This window comes from Pelobates fuscus, chromosome 7 (assembly GCF_036172605.1).
Source record: "Pelobates fuscus isolate aPelFus1 chromosome 7, aPelFus1.pri, whole genome shotgun sequence".
In the NCBI taxonomy this organism is placed as follows: domain Eukaryota; kingdom Metazoa; phylum Chordata; class Amphibia; order Anura; family Pelobatidae; genus Pelobates; species Pelobates fuscus.
In genome coordinates, this window is record NC_086323.1 from 116,768,319 (window position 1) to 116,794,730 (window position 26,412).

Consider the following 26,412-nt stretch of genomic DNA (forward strand, 5'->3'; position numbering starts at 1 on the left):
TTATATTTATATATACGTATATTAATATAAAAATACACTTATATTTAAATTACACACGAATATATACAATATATATATATAATACCTATATATATGGTATATATATATATTATTATAAAATACAACTAATATGTTAATAAAAATAAATAACAAAAAATAAAAATTATTTTTAATTAAAAAAAATTATATATATATTCAATTTTATTCTAACAGTATTTTGATATTGATATATATATATATTTATATCAAAATACACTTAGAATGTAATGATATATATCTATGTATAAATAAATAAATAAAAATAATACGAAATATACATATGTCCACATACATAATTACATAAATAATTTCATAAATATACACGTAGACGTCAAATATATAAATCTGTATATATATTAAAATTCTACGTTCATATTTATGTAATATTTTTACCTAATTAAGTAATTTTAATGATTGCAATTTGAGGGACCTGCCTGCCAACCCAGGCCAAAAGTCCAGATAATTTAATTTGCTAGCACTGTGTTTAACCCTGTAACTTTCTATGACACCCTAAATCCTGTACATGGGGGTACTGTTTTACTCGGGAGACTTCGCTGAACACAAATATTAGTGTTTCAAAACAGTAAAACATATCACAGCGATGATATTGTCAGTGAAAGTGAAGTTTTTTGCATTTGTCACACACAAACAGCTCTTTCACTGAGGATATTATTGCTGTGATATATTTTACTGTTCTGATACACTAATATTTGTGTTCAGCGAAGTCTCCTGAGTATAACAGTACCCCACATGTAGAGGTTTTATAGTGTTTGTGAAAGTTACAGGGTCAAATATAAGGCTTGATTTTACTTTTTTTTTTTTTTTTTTTTTAATTTGTCAGATTGGTTAGGTTGCCTTTGAGAGCGTATGGTAGCCAAGGAATGAGAATTACCCCCATGATGGCATACCATTTGCAAAAGAAGACATCCCAAGGTATTGCAAATGGGGTATGTTCAGCCTTTTTTAGTAGCCACTTAGTCACAAACACCGGCCAAAGTTAGCGTTTTTTGCATTTTTAACACACAAACAAATATAAATGCTAACTTTGGCCAGTGTTTGTGACTAGGTGGCTACTAAAAAAGACTGGACATACCGCATTTTGAATACCCTGGGTTGTCTACTTTAAAAAATATGTACATGTTAGGTGTGTTTCGGGGATTTATGACAGATAACGGTGTAACAATGTCACTATTGATACATTTAAAATATATATATATTGAAACAGCAATTTCCTACTTGTATTTATAGGCCAATAACTTGCAAAAAAAAGCAATAAAGCATGTAAACACTGGGTGTTTTTAAACTCGGGACAAAATTTTGAATCTATTTAGCAGTTTTTTTCATTAGCTTTTGTAGATAAGTAAAAGATTTTTCAAGTAAAAGTCCAAAAACATGTTTTTTTTTTTATTTTTCACCATATTTTATTATTTTTTTTTAAATACAATATATGACATAATATAAATACTGGTATGTAAAGAAAGCCCTTCTTGTCGTGAAAAAAACAATATATAACTTGTATGGGAACCGTAAATGAGAGAGCAGAAAATTACAGCTAAACACAAACACCACAAAAGTGTTAAAACTGCTCTGGTCCTTAACGTACAAACATCGCAAAAACAGGCCGGTCCTTAAGGGGTTAATGAAGGTTTTCTTTTGTTTTTGTTTTTTTTTTGGGGGGGGGGGGGGGGGGGAAGGATTGTGTGTGTGGTACTAACTGTCCAACCTCTCTGCAGTATTCCCTGCCTGTGTTCGTGGTGAATAGGTTCCTATGGGAGGCTGTGTGGGGTGTGTGCTACCTGTAAGCTAGGTGTCTCATTTGTGTGTGCTGGATATACATTACATTACTGGTCATTTGGCAGGAGGTGATGATGGTCGTGCTGAAAGTTCTTAACGGGGTGGTTCTGCCGCAGTCCAGGCAAAGTCAGCTGCTGAGCAGCGCTCGGTGGTCAGCTCCAACAGTCCGTCCTCAGGTACCGTGTGGGTAATTCCGGTGCAAGGCATGGGTGGTGGGAGGATCGCAGATGGTCCCTGCGCGGCTTTGTGGCGGGCCTTCAATGAGCGTCTTAGTGGGAAGGGTCCTCTCCTGAACAACTGCCGTCGTGTGCCGTGGGTCTCCGCTGGGTCGGGGTGGGGAGTGGTAAGATGTGCAGGCAATGGGTGAATCCAACAGTGATGGCGGTGGTGGTGCGTCCTACTCCGCGGGCAGGTACCAATCCCGTGGTAGGGGTCGGAGTGCTGGGAGTGTAGCTGTGGGAAGGCTGAGATTGTTGGGGGGTGCTATGCCCAGGTCTCGAAGGAACGGCGCAGGATTTACTCCCGGCAGGAGGATGTGGGGTCTACCCTGCTTGAATACCATTAACTTGAAAGGGTGACCCCACGCGTATTTCACTGCGTTTGCTCTCAGCAGGTCTGTGACTGGTCGCCACTCACGTCTGTGCTGGAGTGTAATGGGAGCTAGATCCTGGAAAAGGGAGATCGCTGCGCCGTTGTGGGTGATTGGGTTGTCTCTCGCCTTCTTGAGAACGGCTTCTTTCGTCTGGTAGTGAAGGAAGCGTACTATAATATCTCTAGGCCGCGTGTTGTCTTCCCTTCTGGTGCGCAGGGCCCTGTGCGCCCTGTCAATATGCCAGTGTTCGTCTGGGATGAGGGGTTGGAGAATGGTAAGCACCGTGGATGCAAGTGGGCCCTCATCTGCCCGTTCAGGAAGGCCCCTGATTCGTACATTATTGCGGCGTGTGCGATTCGCCAGATCTTCCAGGGCGGCCTCTGATGCCTCCAGGCGTGTGGTGAGTGCATTGATGTGGCCAGAGGCAGAGTTATGTGCTGCCACTGTCGCCTCGACGCGTTGCTCTAACTCCGAGGTCCGCGCCCCCAATGAGTGTATCTCCGCCATAACTGCCTTGGAGCTCTGCTCAATTTCTCCCGCCAGGAAGGACTTCATCGCCGCCATTTCGGCCAGTATGTGTGCCGTCTCCTGTGTGGGTGAGTGCCTCATCTGGGGTTGTTCTTCGTCCGTCGGTGAGGTAGGAGTTCTCAGGCCGTGCTCAGCGCCATCTTGGGAGTCTTGGCGGGAATGGCGGGAGGCCGCGAATAGATCTTTTACCGTGGCCGGAGTTTCAGTGAGTTTTTTGGGCTGCTTTCTGGGTGTGCGCTTGTCCATTGTTGTTGGTCAGCGAGTTGGTGTGGGTATATTGCCGGTGTGATGGCTAAAGTTAGCTGTTGGTATAGGGGTCGGTGAGGAGCGCTAGACAAACACGTCCAGCTTGGTTCCCGGTCAAGCCACGCCTCCCGTAAATTGAATTTTAATTACATACAGGAGGCTCCTGTAAGGTCTAGCAAGCAACTAACAGAGCAGGATATAATAAATTCTAAATTAAACAGAATTTGCAAGTCTCTTTACAGGAAGTGTTTAGGAAGACTGTGCATGTCACATGCAGAGAGGTGTAACTAGTAAAAACAAAGTGATTTAACTCCTGAACGACAGAGAATTCAGCAGTGAGACTGCATGGGCATAATCTACACACCAAAACTGATTCATTAAGCTAAAATTGTTTTGGTGACTTAAGTGTGCCTTTAATGCCTGCAAGTGTGCTGGGAATATAAGCTCCTCCCCCCACCCCCTCCATGCGGTATGGGAAGTTGCAATGTGTCCTACCATACCTACAGTCAGGGTTCTCCCCTTTCACTGTTATTACATTAAAGGAACACTAGAGGCACCCAGACCACTTTATCTCAGTGAAGTGGTCTGGGTGCAACGTCTCTGTCCTTAACCATGCAAGTGAAAACATTCCTGTTTTAGAGAAACTGCAGTGTTTATATTGCAGGGCTAAAACTGCCTCTAGAGGCTGTTTACTAGACAGCCACTAGAGGCGCTTCCTGCTGTTTCACAGAGTTTAACTCTTTTAAACAACGCAGGACATCCCTACGCTTTGCATTATGATGTCCAGCATCTTGCAAAAACCCCATAGAAAGGCATTGATTCCCAGCTATAGGATATGGCAGAACTACAGATGGGTATAGCTTCGCTCACTCCTTATTTGGACAGGAACATCTCCTAATTTAACAATAAATGGGAGACTCTATCCCCTATCCCCTCAGTGTTAGTCCAAAAGAACAAACAAGAATCCAAGTAAGGGCAGGACTGTAGTGCTGGCATAGCATGGCATGGCATATATCCGGAAAACGAATACATTGGTAAGTACGGAATACATTTTCTGTTTTCCCGGATATATCCATAGCAGCACTACAGATGTGTCAAACCCAAACTGAAAAACACAAGAGAGGGAAAGGAAAAACTAAACATCAAGTCTGATGCAAAAGAAACCCATTTATTATAAATTAATGGTAATGATGGCTTAAATTGTCAAATGAGGACCAGGTTACTGATGAACAAATGCGGTCAGGAGAAATATTGGCTGCAGCTGCCCAAGAAGAAGCCAACGATCTGGTAAAATGAGCCCGAAGTCCCGATGGAACTTGAGAACCAAAAGCCTTGTAAGCCTGAGAAATGGCTGAGATTATCCACCGGCCAAAGAGGTAGAACCAGCTTGACCCATCTTGTATCCTTAAGGATGATGAAAAGGGCTAGATGTTTTTCTGATGACAGAAGTATGGTTGAGGTAAACAGACAATGACATTTCTCTTCTTCTTCAGATGAAGGATGTGGGAATAAAGCCGGCAAGATAATCTCTTGGTTAACATGGAAAGAGGACACCATTTTAGAACAAAAGCCTGGAATTGCACGTAGTATGACTATCTTCTTGCAGGATCACAAAAGGGGACTCGCAAGAAAATGCCCAAAGCACAGAGATCCGTCAAACCTGAAATGAGTGCCACCAGCAGGACAGTTTTGATGACAAGGATATACCTGGGAAATAATGCTTTTAAAACATGCTTATATAAGAAATATATGATCTAAATATTTTGTTACTGTTGAATCTCCATTAGGAGATTTGCTGATACCATTTCTCTTTTGTAGTGCTATGCAAACTTCAATAAAAAAATAGGATTTAACTGTATTTAATGTGTGGGCAATACTTTTACATTTGCATATTATTTCCAGTAAGCTGTGCTGCTAGCAGGGCTGCGATCAGGGCATGACAACCGTAATGGTTGTTATGGGCCCGGCGACCCGGAGTGCTCTGAGAGTCCCGGGCCCCACATTCCCTGTGTGCACATACATATAGCAATTATCTCCATCTATACAGTTGCAAGAAAAAGTATGTGAACCCTTTGGAATGATATGGATTTCTGCACAAATTGGTCATAAAATGTGATCTGATCATCTAAGTCACAACAATAGACAATCACAGTCTGCTTAAACTAATAACACACAAAGAATTAAATGTTGCCATGTTTTTATTGAACACACCATGTAAACATTCACAGTGCAGGTGGAAAAAGTATGTGAACCCTTGGATTTAATAACTGGTTGAACCTCCTTTGGCAGCAATAACTTCAACCAAACGTTTCCTGTAGTTGCAGATCAGACGTGCACAACGGTCAGGAGTAATTCTTGACTATTCCTCTTTAAAGAACTGTTTCAGTTAAGCAATATTCTTGGGATGTCTGGTGTGAATCGCTTTCTTGAGGTCATGCCACAGCATCTCAATAGGGTTGAGGTCAGGACTCTGACTGGGCCACTTCAGAGGGCGTATGTTCTTCTGTTTAAGCCATTCTGTTGTTGATTTACTTCTATGCTTTGGGTCATTGTCCTGTTGCAACATCCATCTTCTGTTGAGCTTCAGCTGGTAGACAGATGGCCTTAAGTTCTCCTGCAAAATGTCTTGATAAACTTGGGAATTCATTTTTCCTTCGATGATAGCAATCCGTCCAGGCCCTGATGCAGTAAAGCAGCCCCAAACCATGATCCCCCCACCACCATACTTCACAGTTGGGATGAGGTTTTGATGTTGGTGTGCTGTGCCTCTTTTTCGACACACATAGTGTTGTGTGTTTCTTCCAAACAACTCAACTTTGGTTTCATCTGTCCACAGAATATTTTGCCAGCACTGCTGTGGGACATCCAGGTGCTCTTGTGCAAACTGTAAACATGCAGCAATGTTTTGTTTGGACAGCAGTGGCTTCCTCTGTGGTATCCTCCCATGAAATCCATTCTTGTTTAGAGTTTTACGTATTGTAGATTCGCTAACAGGGATGTTAGCATTTGCCAGTGACTTTTGTAAGTCTTTAGCTGACACTCTAGGATTCTTCTTCACCTCACTGAGCAGTCTGCGCTGTGCTCTTGCAGTCATCTTTACAGGACGGCCACTCCTAGGGAGAGTAGCAGCAGTGCTGAACTTTCTCCATTTATAGACAATTTGTCTTACTGTGGACTGATGAACAGCAAGGCTTTTGGAGATACTTTTATAACCCTTTCCAGCTTTATGCAAGTCAACAATTCTTAATCGTAGGTCTTCTGAGAGCTCTTTTGTGCGAGGCATCATTCACATCAGGCAATGCTTCTTGTGAAAAGCAAACCCAGAACTGGTGTGTGTTTTTTTTATAGGGCAGGGCAGCTGTAACCAACACCTCCAATCTCATCGATTGGACTCCAGTTGGCTGACATCTCACTCTAATTAGTTCTTGGAGATGTCATTAGTTTAGGGGTTCACATACTTTTCCCACCTGCACTGTGAATGTTTACATGGTCTGTGTAACGGCACCCTGAGCATAAAAGGGTTAAACCGCCGTTTAGTCAATCTTCCCCTTCCAGAGATACAGGCACAGCTACTGCAGAACACCAAACTCCCGAACTGGATACAAGAGAATGCTCCAAACTCCTGAACTGCATACAAAATTGCACTCCAAATTTCCGAACTGGAACCTCACGAATAGCTGCTAACAGACGAACAGGAAAAACACCCAAGCGGCTTACACTCCTGGCAATCAGTCTCTAACAGCATACAGTAAATCCCCCCAAAGACGAGAGAGCTCTGTGTTGAGGGTCAAGCAGTGGTCTGGTTTACTCAGGGCTACCTGCTCAGTATTTATGCAGGTCTCCCACCTGGAAGACTGTAACACAGACAGACATGTATCACATTCAGACACACAAAAGTAAAAACATCCCCACAATGCATCCTAATTTCCCTCCCTCTATCCTGGAGATAATTGGGAAGTAATCCAATTATCTCCCAGGACAGAGGCAAAACTCCATTATATATGTGGGGACACAAAGACAGCAAAACACTTTAAAATATGCAAAGTTAAATTTTATACATAAAATACAGACATGTCACATATCCCCAGATAGCTCCCGCACATAACTACCGAATAGCGCTCAGATCCTATACACACAGTTCAATTGCCATGGAGCCAAAGTCTTTAATTACACAAATAGGCTCCATGGCATAGCTATCTGGGTTAAAACAGTCGCATAGAAAAAGTCCCGATTAATCCAGCGTTCGGCTAAACCGCCACGAATAGAAGCAAGGAGGCTGACGGCTCAGCGGTGTTGGCGCAAATAAGTGTCCGTTTCCAGTTCCATAGTTTGGGCGCTGAACTTTAAAATGTCCGCCGCCACGTGTTCGGCAAACGAACAAAGGCCACCCAGCATTTGTCAATTAAGCTGCGGTTAACCGCAGCTTCTGGGAGGTAAATTGCCGACACACTCCAGCTCCCAGGTGGTCCAGTCATTCGCGCGTTAGTTCGGTAGATTGAATCTACCGACCGCCGGGCAGAAAGGCACAAACAAGCCTTTTCTGCAGGGGAAAATAATGCTTTTTAACATGGGGCCATAGTCCAGAGGCAACAGGCGGGCAACCAGGCTCCTCCAATGCGGCGAGATTGGTCTCATCACATTCTGTTCAATAAAACCATGGCAACATTTCATTCTTTGTGTGTTATTAGTTTAAGCAGACTGTGATTGTCTATTGTTGTGACTTAGATGATGATGATCAGATCACATTTTATGACCAATTTATGCTGAAATCCATATAATTCCAAAGGGTTCACATACTTTTTCTTGCAACTGTATGTGCACAGCAGGCCCTCAGCTATCTGTAATCGGAGGAGGGGGGCCAGCACATGCAGTCTCAACATTCCAAGCGATCTTCCCTCTCTAAATTTTGGCGAGCTCTGCGGCCGTCAAAACGTTGCCATGGGTTACCATGGCAACGCTCCGCACGGCACGCAGGCAAGACCCATGAGAGTCACAGGAGCTGCTGGAGGGTTAAGACGGTGTGTGCTGGGCCACCTCTGTCATGTGCTGCGGCTTAATCCAACATGCCACAGGACCACCAGGGAATGCATCCCCCCCCCCATCCCTGGACACACTAAGTCTTCATACACATACACTATGTGTAAGGGTGTAGTGTGTCTGTAGTGACTGCAGAGTGTTTGTGTAAGAATGTAGTTTGTGTAGTGACTGTAGAGTGTGTTTATGTAAGGATGTAGTGTGTAGTGACTGCAAACACACACTCTGCAGTCACTAAGCACACACTCTGCAGTCACTACACACACACTTTGCAGTCACTATACACACTACATCCAACCCACACAGACTACATCCCCCCACACACACACACAATACATTCACTATACACACACACACACTACATACCTACAAATTCTGTATTCACTACACACACTATACACACATTAGCTACACAAATACACAATCACTTCATACATTACACAAACATACAATCTGCACCCACTACACACATTCTACATCCACTACACCCACACACCACATTCAGTACACACACTTCGTCCTTGTGGACAGCCTTGGGGGCGAGCCCTGTTGTGGGCGGACTTGGTGGTAGGCCCCAGGAGTCCAGACCTTGAGCTACTGTCAGGGGCCCCACAATTTCTGATGGCAGCCCTGGCTGCTAGTAATGCCTTCTGGGCAGGCATGTATCTTACACAAGGCAAAATGCCTTGGGCAGCACTTTGCAGGGGGCAGCAAAAAAAGCCGTCCCCAAATGCCCAGGCAGATCCCTTGTTTGCCTTGTGTCCTGGGGGCCACATTTGTACCCCCCTAGGTAGGGCGGCGAGGAAGCATGCTCACCTGAACTCTTCCTGCTCAGCTCCCTCGCGCACCACTTACAGAACTCAGAATATGATGTCACTCCGGCTCCTGGCATCACTAAGCGGCGTGCGAGGGAGCTGAGCAGGAAGATTAAAGCTCCCTCACCGCCTACTCAGCCTGTCCGCCCCCTGCCTGCCCGCGCAGCAGCCCCACAGGTAAGCAATCCAACTCCAGCTCTTCCAGAGAGGCTGGGTGGATTTAAAATAAAAACTTTAAAAGTAATAATTTGTGAGTGTTGGTGGAAATGTGTGTATGTCTGTAAGTGTGTGTCTGAGTGTGTGTGTCAGTGAGTGCGTCCCTTTATTTTATCTTCTAGTAGTGGACTTCTGACTTAGCCCACCCCCATGTTTGTTGGTAAAAAGTTGTAAAATAGGCAAAAACTCTTAATTCAATGGGCCAACTTCTCTTGGATCTCAACATATTTGTCATAACCATGTGTCATTGTCATACTCGTTTCACAGAAGGGCACTGAATCCAATGCTTCTCTATCAGAAGGAATAAATGGTAGACCGGGCATGCGCACAATCATGAGGTGAATGACAGCTCAATTTAGAAAAAATAAGAAAGGTTGAACAGGTGGAGGGGGAAGGGACACAGAACCTGAAACTGGCTTTAGGGTGGGAGAGAGTTCAAAGACTGAACTGAGACATTTCAACACTGTGTGCTTTCACAATTTGTGCACATACAATGCAAAGAAGCCAATTACGCCTGTCGCCAGCACGTACAACAGATGTAAATTTTGCACTGAATTAACATTGCATTTGCTTTCTTATGTATTAGGCAAATAGTTTTATATGAAGGCAATATCAATTTAAAAAAAAAAGTTTTAAAAAAAACACCTTTTTTCCAGCGCCCAGATTCCCTTGGTGGTGCTTCCATTCCGTCTCACACATTATCGTCATGAAGGCGCGGCTTCCACAACAAATGTCCAATACAGTGCTCCTCAACGATAAGCATGTGTGCCAGATAAAGTGATTTACATAGGAAACCATTGAATTCAATACGGCATTTGGTCACGACAAAGTTTCATTCAGTTGTTGCCCTCTAATGGCTGTTATTTAAATGAAGTGGTCTGGGAACATTTATTGGACCTTTAACCCCTTAAGGGCACAACATGTATGACATGTCATGATTCCCTTTTATTCCAGAAGTTTGGTCCTTAAGGGGTTAATGCATTTTGTTTTCAGCAGCAGTGTGCTCATTTCTATGCTTTTCTACTTCTTTTTATCTCTTTATTCTTCATTCTCTCACACTTTATACCTCATTTTTCCTGTGTCCTTTTGCCACTCAGTACATTAGCAAATATTATCCGACACTGCCATATGGTGACAAGCTCGCTTTATAACTCCCTACAACATTAAGCATTATTCTGCGACAAAATTCTATAAATATTTAGTCACCATAGAAAACAAGGAGTGTTCCTACTCTCTGTTCCACATTTAGAACTTTGGCACACAAGTACACTTCAGGATTTTCATCCCAGAGCTTTTTGGCGCCAACATTCAGCGTCACCGAATGTAGTTACTCCCCGCCGTCACTTGAAGGAATAGAGGGGTTTTTTTTTGTGTTTTTTTTTTTTCACACGCGTGCGCACTCAACTAATTCTCTGTCGCCTGCGCAGAGAGCGAGTCCCTGGCGCCTGCGCTGTCTGAGCGAGAGGCTGTCCTGGCGACTGCGCACTAATCTACACCGTAAGTATTACACGGAAATAGATGTAGTGTAATTGTACATGTTTATTGTATCTTTCCGTTCAGTGGACGCCAAGTAACTATACTGCATAACTGTGTCTATCACAGTGATAATGTATGTGTTGTGTGGAGCTTTGCGTTGCACTCAAAGAAAATAAATCTAATTTCGTGGGCTTTTTTTTTTGACATGTTGGATATTCCTGATAAAGTAGGAGCTTGCTCTGTGCTTTAAGCCCTTCACCGTTTGCATTTTAACTTGTTTTGTTAGTTATTCTCTGGGATTTACTGTATTATGAGCTATTTTTTTTCAGTTAGGAATATATATTCCCTTTAAGTCTGTTGTGAGCATATTTTCAAAACCTGTATTAGTTTTTTTTTGTTTTGATGAATAACATTTCAATATCTATATCCCTTATTTTTTCATTATTTTTTTAATAAAAACAAAACAAATTAATTTCTCCTGTCTCCTTTTGCCTTTCAGTCACTACATTAGTAAATATTATCAGACACTGCCACAGGTTTTTCTTGCCCCTAATTATGTGGCATATTTAAGCATAGTCTTTATTTAACAGTAAATTGACAACAGTATTGTACATTTTAAGTTAAAATAAGCATGAAATATTTATTCTGATGGATTTGGTCTAATTTCTGCAGTGTTATTGTCTGTTAATCACAAGTATTTTTGTAATATCCTATATAGATTTCCATGCTTGTAGATCATGTCAGCGAACCCCCTTTTTTCAAGTAAGAAGAGAGACAACTCAACATTGTTTGGGGGTGGGCGTCTGCGTTCTAGCACCTCTTTTAACGCGCAGCAAGCTAGTGACATCACAAACAATGACAGAAGCAAGTGCCCACCACCAAAGCGTTATAGGACAGACACTGAGATAAAAACAATGGCAGACCCTTTCTGTGACAATGAAGATTTTACAGCTGATGATCTGGAGGAGATTGACATTTTGGCCTCACAAGCATACACACAGGAGTCAGAAGTGACGGATTGCCATACAGATCACATCCAAAGCATAAAATTAACAAACAAACAAGCAACCAACATCGGAAACAAAACCACACACCAATCCTGCCCGCAAAGGCCACCTAGTGATCCTCTAGGTAGGTGAAAAAATGTCTGGTATATGTATTGCTTACTATTTCTATTTAGTGGAACTCTCCATGTTATTTTTAAATTCTCGGGTCTTTAAAGAAGTTAAAATGCATATCTCACATCAAAATGTGTAAAATACCCAGATGTTACTAATATGACACAAAGTCTTGATTTTATTAAAGACACGAGCCTCCGTGTCTTTTTATGCTGCACTCGTCCTTTAATTCCCTCAGCAGTAAAGCAAGATAACATTAACATAGCTGAAAAAACATAGTTGGGAAAAAAAAAAACCATCCTGTACATAGATCATATGCATAACAACACATCATCCAATGAAATACAGGCACAATCCTATTTAAGGCAGGACCTATCTCTCCACTTCCTCTTTCTGTTGATTCCGAAGCTAATTCAATTCCAACTTGGCGGAACAATATAATCCAAATAGCAGGACAAACTCCAATGAACTGTAGAACCATGTATCAAAGTTTTGAACTTTCAGGGAAGTTGTCCGTGAAGCAAGTTAGGCTTAAAGAAAATAAACAATATGGTAATAACTGGGAGTACCAAGTATGCACAATCATCATCACCCACAATTATAGTAACCAATAGGTAAGTATATGAAATCGGTAGTCAAATAGGTTAGTAAGCAACATTAATCTTAGAAACCATGCACTACGTGTCAAACGTAATCACCTTACCCTTAATGAAACACATCATAGCCATAGAAACAAACAATCCACTTACTGTATCCCAGTAAGGATAGTTTAATGAGAGGGTGGGGGGGGGGGGAATAATACTCGCCTCCGTGTCTTTAATAAAATCATGACTTTACGTCATATTAGTAAACTCTGGGTATTTTATTAAAGACACAGAGGCTCATATTATGCGTGTTCAAAGCTGTTCAATAACTTGTTCAGAAAAATGGCTAATGGGTTTAAAATAGAAATCCTTCAAAGTAGATTCCGAAGACCAGCCACAGAAAGTCTGAGTTTGAAGGCGAGGGCTTGCAATCACAGACTTCCCAATGGCTCAATGAGAAAGTCTGTGCAAGGCAGGTGCTCTGAGCAATTGCCTGCATGAGTTTAGCTCCTCTGAGCTAACCAAACCAAGAAATCATAAAGCAGGATGTCTGATTAACAGCTGTGGGGGTGTAACAAGGTTAACTTATAAGAGAAAGGAAGACACACTCTTCACATATAAAGCACTTCAGCAAAATGAAGTCCTCAAAAGGTCTGGAGAGTCCCGTAAGTACTTTGTCCACTTGAAGCGCATGTAGCCAGTGGGTAAATAGGTATATATCCTAGGCAGAGCGAGGTTTAACCATGTGGTGGCTGGCCTGTGCTTGCTAGCCAGATGCTTTAAAAAAAAAAAAATATATATATATATTAAAATGCGTATGAGGGTTACAAGGGTATTTGTAATATCTTGGCACAGATTTCAGCTGTTTGGCAGCTTTTGGTACGTATGAAATTCAGGCTCATTTGGGGCCTGCTCTGAAAAATCTGGGCACTGTTAAATAGTGTGAGCAATGTCCGAATTTTGCAGTTCCAATGGCCCCATACTACACCGAACAATTCTTGTTATGAAGTGAGACTTACTGTGCAGACATTAGGAATTATAATAGGGGTGTTGGTGAGAGGAAGGGGGCTGACTCTTTTGTAATTTATTACTGTTAGATCTGAATGCCGGGGCTTGTGAGATAAATTCACTCTGTGAGTGTATGAGTGTGTACATGTTTAATATTGTGTGTTGGGCCACCATCCAGTCGTGGCATTGCACTGACTGCTCGAGGAGTATATAAGCCAAGCCTTGAGCTCTGTAAGGGGCCCCAAAATTTCCAAAGGGAGCCTTGATTGTGTGCATATGAGTAACTATGTGTGCGTGTGTATTTATGAGTATGTGTAACAGTCTGTGTATCTGTGAACAGCGGCACGTCCTCGAAAAAGGAAAATATACAAAATGTGTATTTTACCAGTTAGAGTTAAATTTAAAAATTGCAAAATATCTGAACCGTAACCTTCAGTGCCTCAGCGGAGCAGACATTGTAGATACACATTTCATTTCAAATTAACGTTTTCAAGATGGTAAGGTCTATGATGTGGGTTAAATAGGAAAACAGTCTCACAGCGCCCCATTAATAATCTGGCAAAACTGCTTGCAGATCTAAATGCCATTAAGGATTCTATTTGAACACAACCAGTTACAAATGCTTACTCGCAGTGATACAAATCTAGTTACAATATGCAAAGGCTCACTTACAAAATTATTGCCTAGTCAAAAAAAAGTATATATAATTGAGAGAAAAACGCCTGTTGAGTTCTATTAAGTGGTCCTTATTTTCATGGTTTGTGTGTGTTTGAGCTTGTATATGTGTAATATTGCATATATATATGTGTACCAGTGTGTGTGTTTCTCTGAGTATGTGTAACAATTTGTTTGTATCTATTTTGTATCTAATTTGTTTGTGTGTGTGTGTGTATGTGTGTATGTATGTATGTATGTATGTATATTTATCGGCAGAGAGTGAGGCGGGACATTGGGTGGAGATTGAGCGGATTTAGGGAAAATGTAGGAGGGGATATCAAATATATTTTTAGGGTTTAAGTCCCAGATTGTTTACCCACTTAGCAGCACCCTTGTAAAGCTCATGCCTTATTTGCCATACTTGTCATGTATCTTTTGAAAATAATTTGTTACAGAGCAAATCATGTCTGTTAAAGTACCTAGTTGCTTCAAGATTTAATAATTGTGATTATCCTGGAATTTTAATATACAAATGTATTTCTATAGAGTCATATGAGGATAAATATATCTTTGGACAGAAGGGTTTGCAAACTGATTATGAAGATCTGAAGCAGAAGGTAGGATTTATTATTGTACACCGCTAATTCAATATTAAACAGAAAACTCTCTTACTCTAATTGCCCAAAAGGAGTGATGTGACTTCCAATTATTCTGGCTTTATTATATTTCATTCTTGATAATTACCCCATTTCTGTTGTAAGACATTTTGCTCAGTTGACACTTTATATGATTTACTAGTTTAAAAAAAAAAATATATTAAATGTGGATTTTTAGTGTGGAACGAAAACGTAGCCTTTTGTCTGTGTCTTAACCCCGGCCTGTTTTGGCCATGTTTTACGTTAAGGACCAGGGCTCTTTTAACACTTTTGTGGTGTTTGTGTTTAGTTGTAATTTTCCTCTCTCTCATTTACTGTTCCCATACAAGTTATATATTGTTTTTTTTTCAGGACAAAAAGGGCTTTCTTTACATACCATTATTTGTATCATGTCATATAATTTACTTAAAAAAATAAAATTAAATATGGTGAAAAACTGAAAAAAACATGGTTTTTGACTTTTGCTTGAAAAATCTTTTACTTACCTACGAAAGCTAATGAAAAAAAACTGCTAAATAGATTCAAAATTTTGACCTGAGTTTAAAAACACCCAGTGTTTACATGCTTTTTTGCAAGTTATAGGGCTGTAAGTACAAATAGGAAATTGCTGTTTCAAAATATATATTTTTAAAATGTATCAATACTGACATTATAACACTGTTATCTGTCACAAAATTATCTGAATCACACCCCACATGTACATATTTTTATAAAGTAGACAACCCAGGGTATTCAATATGGGGTATGTTCAGTCTTTTTTAGTAGCCACTTAGTCACAAACACTGGTCAAAGTTAGCGTTCATATTTGTTTGTGTGTGAAAAAAAGTAAAAAACTAAATTGAACGCTAATTTTGGCCAGTGTTTGTGACTAAGTGGTTACTAAAAAGACTGGACATACCCCATTTGCAATACCTTGGGTTGTCTTCTTTTGCAAATGGTATGCCATCATGGGGGTAATTCTCATTCCTGGGCTACCATACGCTCTCAAAGGCAACGTAACCAACCTGGCAATTTTCAATGTAAAGAAATTTGACCCTGTAACCCAAAAACGCTATAAAACCTGTACATGCGGTTACTGTAATACTCGGGAGACTTTGCTGAACACAAATATTAGTGTTTCAAAATCACAACAATTATATCTTCAGTAAAAGTGCCATTTGTGTGTGTGAAAAATGCAAAGAAAAGTCACTTTCACTGACAATATCATCGCTGTGATATGTTTTACTGTTCTGAAACACTAATATTTGTGTTCAGCTAAGTCTCCTGAATAAAACAGTACCCCCATGTACAGGTTTTAGGGCGTCATGGAAAGTTACAGGGTAAAATACAGTGCTAGCAAATTCAATTCTCTGGACTTTCGGCCTAGTTTGTCAGACCGGTCCCTCAAATTACAATCAATAAAATTACTTAATTATGTAAAAATATTACATAAATACGCATGTAGAATTTAAATATATATATATATATATATATATATGCATATTTATATATTTGAAGTCTACATGTATATTTATACAATTATTTATGTAATTTTGTATATGGATATATAGATTTTGATTTATTTATATATACATAGATGTAAATATAATTTCATTCTAAGTGTATTTTGATATAAATATAAAAAATACAGTTAGACTAAAATTTCATATATATATATATATATATATATATATATATATATATATAAATATAATTTTCTAATTGTTTTTAATTATTTTAATTTACTTATTTGTATTTTATGTATATATATATATATATATATATAAAATATATGTGTGTAATTTAATTATAAGTTTATTTTTATATTAATGTATATATTAATATAAATATACACTTAGTATGACATTATATATATATATATATATATATATATATATATATATTTATATTTTTATTAACATTAAAAAAATTTTTTATTTTGCACTTACAGGGAGACTGCCTGTCAGCACAGGCAGTCCCCCAGCAGGCAGACACTTGTCACCTATTGTAACCATGTGACCGCTCTGTTGAGCGATGACGTGGCCGCGGGGTCCTAGTTTGCCGCGGAGAGACTGCCTAGGCTGTCAGGCAGTCTCCCCACACCGGGAGCACCGATCACCGGCGGGAGAACGATGGCGATTGGGTAAGTACATATTACCATTATGACGGTTCAGGACCGTCACCGTTCCTCAAGGGGATTTTTTCGATGACGGTCCTGAACTGTCACCGGTCGTGAAGGGGTTAAATAAAACCGTATGTAAAAAAAAAAACACTTCATATTAAAACATATTAACATATTCATCGTTAAGTCAACCTCTAAAGTCATGAAGGATAAAAAAAAAAAAACATGTCTGTTCCACGTTTTCTGTAATAGCCTTTAAATAGGCGAAAGAGGTTACTAAATGATAGACTGAGATCCTTCACTTTGTAATGTATTGTCTTCAAAAGGACACTATTGTCACCAAAACAACTTCAACTTAATGAAGATGTTTTGGTGTATAGATCATGCCCCTGCAGTCTCACTTCTCAATTCTCTGCCATTTAGGAGTCTAATCGCTTTGTTTATGCAGCTCTAGTCACACCTCCCTGCATCAGACTTGCACAGCCTTCCTAAACACTTCCTGAAAATGAACCTAGATATTCTAGGTTCCTGTATTGCACAGTCTGTTTAATCTGGAATTTCTTATCTCTACCTCTGCTAATAGCCTTCTGTACCACTCAGGAGCCTCCTGTCTGTGATTAAAGTTCAACTTACAGAGAAAGCGACAAAAACTTTTAAAGCAAGTTAGCATCTGATTAAAGATTAAACAATTTTCTAGGCAGGCTGCGTCAGTCACAGCCAGGGGAGGTGTGAATAGGACTGCATACACAGAAACACAAGTGTCTTAACTGCTAAATGGCAGGAAATTGAGCAGAGAGACTGCAAGGGTATGATCTATTTCTTCATTAGGCTAAAGTTGTTTTGAGGCCTATTGTATCCATTTAAGTAGTCATCGATGGTCTCAGTACCATCAGTATTACATTTTGTAAATTCTCTAATAATGGATACCTTAAAAACCCTGAATATAAACCCAAATGGAAGAGTATATTAGTAAAGTTGGGAAATCTAAACAAGCAAAATATATACACAAATAGTCACATACAAAGTACACTAAAGTGCTGCAATGACTATTCCCTATTCTCTATCAACAGATAAATAGCGTGGGAAATCTGAATAACACAATTAATGGTCAGCCTGTTACAGCACAGAATTACTGGTTATACAAGAAATAAATCAAGAAAGAGAAAAGTAACAATACATCAACAAAATGATCTGTGTATGCACGTGTAGCAAACCAATTGCAAATAACCTAAAGAACTTGTTTTAGCTTTCTCTAATAGTCTAGAAAAATCCCCTTGAGGAACGGTGACGGTCCTGAACTGTCATAATGGTAATATGTACTTACCCGATCGCCATCGTTCCCCCGGCGGCGATCGGCGTTGCTCCCGGTGTGGGGAGACTTCCTGACAGCCCAGGCAGTCTCCCGGCGGCAAACTAGGACCCCGCGGCCACGTCATCGCGCAACAGAGCGGTCACATGGTCACAATAGGTGACAAGTGTCTGCCTGCAGGGGGACTGCCTGTGCTGACAGGCAGTCTCCCTGCAACTGTAAAATAAAAAAATGTTAATGTTAATAAAAATATAATTATATATCTATATATAATGTCACACTAAGTGTATTTTTATATTAATATATACATATATTGATATAAAAATACACTTATAATTAAATTACACACGTGTGTGTGTGTGTATGTGTGTATATATATATATTATATTATAAAATACAAATAAGTAAATTAAAATACTTAAAAACAATAAAAAAACTATATAAAATTATCATCCATATAGTGTATATAAATTAAGATTTCAAGTTATAATAATAATAACAACAAAGTATTTAACCAGGAAAGGTGCATTCAGATTACTCTGGTTTTCAAGTACGTCCTAGGGATGTATCTATTACCCAATTTAATGATACTCATTTTATCCATCTCAGAAGGATGAAAGGCTGCCAGCCATACAACACAGAGTTATTGGTGAACAGAAATTGAAAAATAAAATAAAATAGAAAGTGAGGTAAAAAGATGAAGTGGTAGTAGTTGAACAAAATAGTCTGCGCACTCGATGCGCAATATTTAGCCTTTTTCTGTGTTAATTATTCTGTCATTTGATTCCTAGATGCAAGCCCATTTTTTATATTGTTTTGGTTCTGCAGATGAAGGAACTACAAGACCAAGTAGTTATGAAGAATGGAGAAATTAAAGTATTGCGGGATGCTCTGCGTCAAACGGAGTCTAATTTTGAACAGCAGAAAATTTCACAAGTGTTGTCAGAAAAAGAAAAGGCACAAATCTATAGTGAAAAGGAAAAAGACCTGTTGAAAAAGGTATTCCATCTTCATGCACATGTTCTTTTGCCTTACAGATAATGGAATTTGGAATAATTGAATATAATCTGTTTATGTTGTATTTATTTATTCGCACAATCTCATATGTATTGAAATTCTAATATATATAGATTGGCTTTGATAAAAGCTCCCTCCAATAACATACTACTTCTGCAGACATTTTTCTCCACTTATCTATGATGCTAAAATGCCTGAATACGCAACATTCCATATAATAATATTCCATGTATTCCATATGTAAGAAAAAACACAGCAACAGTGAAAGAGAGAGAGAACCCCCCTTCCCTGGAGTTGAGCAGGTTGAAGGGTATCAGGGCATAACCCAGGGAGATAAATATAAAAAAGAAAGAGACTGAAAAAGGGGATTTCCAATTGGTCCTCCCAAATATCAGTCCCTATACCCTTAGAGGAGGCTGTTCCACTATTATAAGGCAATAAATTGCCAGTTTTGGAACGTAGGAAAACTTGTACATAAAAATAATAAATCTTTATTAAACCTCCTTAGGGATAAAGATAAGCGAATGAAAATAATACAAGTGTAATACAATAAAGTGAAATAAGATGTCTACTATTCTATTTGTTAAACAATATGTACATCACACCAAAGAGCTCCTGCTAGTAGAAACTGAGATTAAAATCTACACTGTTACTAATAGTAATTAATACAACAGTATCTCGGTAGCCAGTGTAACTTTGTGTGTGAATCTAACAAGGTCAATATTAGACCTACTGAAGTGACATGACTTCAAAAGACAAGTGCCGCTCACTAGGCAATAGGTGATTATATCCTGCCTAGTCTGGGTATAAATACCCCTCCAAAGTGTAGTACACTTGTTCTTTAAGTATGGGTGGGAGTTACATGCGTTAGGATTTTATTAAGGGAGAAGATAGAGTATCTGGGGGGAGTAGGCGGTAGTATCACTAAGCCAGAATACTAACCAATAAAATAATATAACAGCCCCTATTGCTCTTGATAAAGGCGCATCTTGATTAAAATCCCTCCAGCCACTTACCTTAATCCAGCGCCGGGCTCCCTTGGCACTGGTGACCTCTCCTCCCTCTGCCGACGAATGTGCATGCGCGGCAAGAGCTGCAGGGGCATTCAAACAACCCATAGGAAAACATTACCCAATGCATTCCTATGGACGTCCAGCGTCATCTCAATGTGATTTCACACTGAGAATCGCAGGGTTAAAACTAGAAGGACCTGGCACCCAGACCACTTCATGGAGCTGTAGTGGTCTGGGTGCCTATAGTGGTCCTTTAAGTTTATGTTGGCCACAAAAAAAACTATATTTCAGTTTTCATAGAAACGTAGGTTTATTTAGAAGACTACAATATAAAAAAAAGTTGCTTAACTGACACTGGATGTCCTCATGCTCGTAGGGCATCAAAGTAAACAAAAAAGCACATTTATTTTCAGGAGACGTGCATTTACATATAACCAATGTTTCAGTTAATGGGACTGAAATGGTGAATGTATGCTGTTGCACAGCTGTAAAAAAAAACAGATGACGTTATATTGTTTATTTTGAAGTCCTATGAGTGTGTTCTTCACTTGGATTGGATCAAGTTTGATGATCTCAGCCAATCCAAATGCTTTGGAAGGCTATTGTGCATGCGTGGCAAAACGCTGTGCGGCCAATCAGCATCTCCATGGGGAGAGTTCAGTGCCTCCCAATCTAATACACTGCCCCCTCCCCCCATTCTAATACACTGCCCTCCTCCCTCCACTCTTTTATATACTGCCCCATCCCTCCATTCTTATACATTGCCCTGTTCCCCCACTCTGATACTGCCCTCCCAAACTAAAACACTGCCCCCCAAACTAAAACACTGCCTCCCCCAAACTAAAACACTGCCTCCCCCAAACTAATGCACAGCCTCCCCCAAACTAATGCACAGCCTCCCCCAAACTAATGCACAGCCTCCTCCAAACTAATGCACAGCCTCCCCCAAACAAATTACACAGCCTCCCCCAAACAAATTACACAGCCTCCCCCAAACAAATTACACAGCCTCCCCCAAACAAATTACACAGCCTCCCCCAAACAAATTACACAGCCTCCCCCAATCTAATACATAGCCTCCCCCAATCTAATACATAGCCTCCCCCAATCTAATACATAGCCTCCCCCAAACTAATACACAGCCTCCCCAATCTAATGCACTGCTCCCCAATCTAATACACAGCCTCCCCTAATCTAATACACTGCCCTCCTCCCCCGATTTAATACACCTTCCCCAATTTAAAACAGTACACAGGAAAGGTCCCCCAATCCCCTCTTCCTCTACTTTAAGATGAGCTACCCGTCCTCCAGCTCCAGCCCTGCTCTTCTCTCCTCAAGCGGGCCTGACGCTCCTCTGGCACTGCGAGCAGGAGGGAAGGGGGAGTGGCTGGCCTCTTTGCACTGTAGCATCATGCAGCCGTCGGGTCTGACTTCCCACGCTATATGGGCACATCTGTGGGCAGTCGTGGACTAAGGCTTAGCGCTCTGAAGGCCATCGGAGCACGCCATCAGCTGTGGCAGGACAGTCAGGAAATATCTTCCGTGTCTTGCGGCTGGTCGCAGCCACAGCATAAAGCGGCCCAAGGACAGGTGGGCCGCAAATATATTCACTGTGTGACACATGGTCCACGGACCACAAGTTTGACATGCTTGCCCTAGAGTATTTTGATTCTATTAATTTAAACATTTTGTCACTTGATTATGTGTGTCCCACTGCCATAAAAAAACCATATGAAGAAAGAAACTGAAAACCCAGCTTTGTACCCTAGTACTATTCATGAGTTCCACTCTACCCCACATGTAGTAGACCTTTTATAAGGACAATTTACATACATACTAATTTCCTTTTTGCCTGATTGATTTACTGGACTTTACTGCCATCATGACATACCACTTGCAAAATAAGATACATTTGGGCAAGGAATATGGGTATTTTGAGTCTATTAATTTTAATTCATATACATTTCAGTTTATTGGTGAATTTCAGAGACCAGATTTGTATTCTGCTACATCTCCCAAGTACATCGATATCTCCTTTGTGCACCTTTTGCCCGTTTTTTGGGGGAGTTGGAGACATGCCCTAATTTTGTTATTTCTCTTTGTTTATTTTTCATAGACGCTATTTGGTGAAGTAACACTATCTGTTCCCATTCGGATCAGTGATCAGTCAGTGACCACTAACCTCGGCAAGCATGGCTGCAGTCAGTGATCTGCTGCCACTAATTGCACAGAATCTATATTCTGTTCCCTATCACAGACTTTCCAAGCTGCTGGAAGCATTGGTGCTGAGGATTGTAGGTCATAGCATGTACTGTTATACTGCAGTTCTGATCTGGATGACCCTGTAATGGTGCATGCAGGGACCTCAAGAAAGCTATTTCTGTGATATCTCATTTGTGAGACATTCTGTATAGAACAGCATAATACATAATAGCTGAATTTCACAGAATACAGTGGGACCTGCATTTAAAAAGCACTTTTGGACAAGGAAGCCTATTTTTAGCCATTAAATCACGAAGTTCAAACTGGATACTGTATGTTGCCAGTAAGGGGTTAATTAAGCTTTCCAGGCTTTGCATGGCACTAACACATTGCTTTAGCATACCCAGAAGTACCTTATAACTTTTAGCAAAATATGAACTCTTAAATTTGATATCCTCTTATGCTGAATAATAAAGAGGCTTGGGGCAAGCCAACCTCAAAACCGTACAAAACTTTATTTCTGACAACTTTACCTGAGCAGTGGGAGCTTACAAACATTCGAAAGGATGATTATGGACTCCTCAATGAAGGCGATAGCTGATGTACTCTATCGCTAAATTGTTGAGCAACTAGTTAACGCACTCTGTAGGAACACTCATTCCGGATTATCATCTGTACTGAGTTACACTACACCTTTTGAAATACAGACTTTTTTTTACATTTGTTTTCATTGTAAAATGAAAGCACAGAGACTGCTGTTTATTCATTAAGATAATGAAGCTACTTCCACATGCTTTAAAAAAAACAGCAGATTAGCCATGAATAAAAAAAAATAATTTTTAATGGGTTTTTAATGGGTGAGCTTACTGGATTACAGTATTTTGCACATATCTGCAATTGTTTTCTAATTATTGCAGAGAGAGGTGCAGGGATGCTGGTTGCAATTTATCTATTTATGGGTGCATGGAGTGTACATGATGATTATTTTAACATTAGATTTTGGCAAGGGAAGAAAACAAAATATTTTTATTTTTAATGTTATGATGTTTACCTCTTTCTCTTTGTGCAGATGCAATCTCTGAAGTCAGAATTGGAGTTTAAAGATGCTGAAATGAATGAACTTAAAACAAAACTTCTAAACTGTGAACGAAACCGGATTCCTGTGCAGTCAGTCAGGTATATTTGTTATGGTGGAGACATCTGTACTTCTGTGTAGATGTTTTTACAGTACATGGGGGGTTTATTCATTAAATGCCGAATTAAAGCCAAAAAGTAGGTGAATGCCATTCCATTGTCAAAAGTCATCTTTGGAAATATAATCTTTTGTGTTCTACACCCAATCTAATCCAGACTGTGCTGAGGGACCCTGATTGTGAGGTATCAGATAGTTTAAGACCGTAATAAGCAACTTCTGGCACTCCACATATGTTTTGCCTGCGTCATGGCTGTAAGAGCATTATGGGAGATTTAGTCCACAAATTATTGACTTTATTTCCCACTGATCTTCACCGTATGGTACAACATCTACAGTGAGGGAGAATAGAGGCTCCAGGGGAGTTTGAGTGTGATGGTTGTAGGCTGCTCTTTGTGCTTGGGGAGAGGGGTGAGCCGAACGCCCTCTGTCTTTTTTATTTATTCATTTATTTATTTATAATTCTTTATTTTTGGTGCAGTTTCAGCAGTACAGACATGGGTAAGGGTGCCACAACAGCATATGCATGAGGTACAGTCACATTTCGTTTGTCTCACAGGTTGGGCCGAGTTGAGCTGTGCACATTTTATAATAGCAAGGGCTATGTAGTTTTAGCGGGGAACTGACTGTGCCAGTGGTGAGTGTGATATGTATGTCTAGTGTCGTCCCAGTGGGACTCTGAGGCGGTGTTGGGGCGCTGGCACAGGGTATGGCCTTAGTGGTTGCTTAGTTCCTTGCGTGGTTCAAGATGTGTCAGGTTAGGTAGCGGAGCAAGGTCTAAGCATTTGCGTCTCGTCTATGTGAGAGTGCAGTGTGTTTTGGAGCTCGGGTGTTTGTGCCTTTGCAGGGCTTGGCCTGTCGTGGCAGCGTACAGGAGTCATATGACCTCTTCTTTTCTGCATGGGGGCTCCAAGGTTTACTGTGCCCTATAACCCCGGGCATTTAGAGGGGGGAGGAGGGACCCTGGTTTGGGTGCTGGGCAACCACTTTACCGTCACAGGGCTGTGTAATTAGTTCTAACCGGTGAGGTTGGGGTCAATGATAACAGATTGTGAGTGACTTAGCTTGTCATAAAAAACAAAAGAAACAAAACAGCAAAACAAAGCGAAACAAACAGCGAATAAAAAACACACAAAAAAACAGTAACAATAGGCTAGCAATGTGGCCAATGCAGGTTTCAGGATGCGGGACCCGGGAGCGTGGTGGCTGGTACCATGGTGTTGTTGGACAGTCCCAGGGTGGTCAGCAGGGCCGGACCTTCTCCCAAGTTGGAGATCTTGTAGTGTTGGTCGCCTTTAGTCACCCATAATGTCCTGGGGGTTGCCCATTTGTACATGAGGCCCCCTGCTTGGAGGGTGGTCGTGATGGGCTGCATGCTCTTGCACCATAGGAGAGTGTCTCTACTCAGGTCCTGGAAGAAGGTGATTCGGTGTGTTTCAAAGTCGTTCAGTGTTTTCTCTTTAATGGCCGTCATCAGGGCTATCTTATCCGTTAGGGATTGGCATCTCAAGATGATGTCGCGTGGGGCTGCCTTTGGTGCCTGCTGTGGTTTGTCAATGCGGTATACGCCGCCAAACACAAAGTGTTTCGCCTGTCTGTTGGGGAGGAGTGCGCCCACTAGGCGCCTTATAAAGTGGGGCAATTTGTCCAGTAGTACCGCCTCTGATACTCCCCTGATTTTGATGTTCTTTCTCCTGCCCCTGTCGTCTAGTATGACGACTTGTCTAATGGTGTTTGCTTGTGCGGTTTGCATTTGGGTGACTGTGTCTTTAAGAGAGGTGAGGTCTTGGCATATGTCTCTCACCTCTTGTTCCGCGGCCTGGGTTCGGGCCGATAATGCCTGTACCTCTGCCGCCAGCCCCTTCAGGTCAGCTTGCCACATGTGCTGTAAATTCCGTTGAAGACCAGCCATCATGTTCTGAATGTCCTGCCTTGTTGCCGGTGCTGAGTCGTCCGGGGTGTGTATGTGTGCGCTTCCTGCACCTGTCATAGCCATGCTATGTGTGGAGTCCCCGTCCTCGGATCTCTCGGGTGAGACCACCTCGGCGGCTTGGGTCCGTGCAGGCGGAGGGGATTGCAGCATGCTGCCTATGTCCCGTTGCGGTTTGGGAGCGCTCGGGTTTGGTTTGTGGGATCTCCGTCCCATTTCTTCCGTGGTGTAGAAGTCAGCTTCTGCGTATTGTGAGATCACCCCGAGCCACGATGTCAGCTCCCTGGTTAGGCGTTTCGTGCCCGGTGTTTGGAAAAAAGGCATCTGCGGGATCCGCCGGGTGTCCGGAGTGTGCAAATGGAGTTCTTTTTAGCCGACGGGCTGTAAGTGCAGGGATATTGCTCGTTTGTTGCGCTGATTTATCGTAACCGTTGTAAATGGCGACCGCTGTGTTGCGCCGCTAGCTCCACCCCCTCATCCGCCCTCTGTCTTTTGTTACAGAAATGGTTGCAAAGTGACTTTTCCAAGATTGAATGCAAATAGTTAGATTACAGAGGGCCAATCATAAAACTATCAGCAGGCTTATTGACTGTTAGTGGCTACCTATCTCGGCAACTAACCAGTTCTCCTCATGGCTTTCTTTACTCACCAACGTCCTTATCTTCTGCAAGTGCTCCTCTCCCACCCGTTAATACGGAGTAGGCTGTATCAGTAGAACTCATGTAATGAGCGTTTTAAGGGGCATTACAAAGTAATATTTGCATGCATGTCTGCAATGAGTGAGGGTGCACAAGACGCCCATGAGTAACAGCACATGCTTCTGGAAAGTGGTTCAATGTAAATTACATCAGTGACAACTTGCATGGGTTAAGGCAGCTCAATTAA

The 26,412-nt window shown here is 41.0% G+C and overlaps 2 protein-coding genes across 2 annotated transcripts in view; one reads left to right on the forward strand and one right to left on the reverse strand.

Moving 5' to 3' along the window:
- Positions 1–10,681: 10,681 nt before the first annotated feature.
- The window catches only part of ATRIP (ATR interacting protein), a 37,286-nt gene continuing 21,555 nt past the window's right edge, over positions 10,682–26,412 (forward strand). The window contains exons 1-5 of the mRNA XM_063426487.1: positions 10,682–10,761; positions 11,459–11,871; positions 14,654–14,724; positions 19,002–19,172; positions 23,475–23,581. Of these exons, the coding sequence (XP_063282557.1) occupies positions 11,478–11,871; positions 14,654–14,724; positions 19,002–19,172; positions 23,475–23,581 (743 nt within the window). The 5' untranslated portion in view covers positions 10,682–10,761; positions 11,459–11,477. The remainder of the gene's footprint in view (positions 10,762–11,458; positions 11,872–14,653; positions 14,725–19,001; positions 19,173–23,474; positions 23,582–26,412) is intronic.
- The window catches only part of LOC134568142 (protein shisa-4-like), an 83,746-nt gene continuing 68,162 nt past the window's right edge, over positions 10,829–26,412 (reverse strand). The window contains exon 6 of the transcript XR_010084028.1: positions 10,829–10,843. The gene's annotated coding sequence lies outside the window, so the exon portion shown is untranslated. The remainder of the gene's footprint in view (positions 10,844–26,412) is intronic.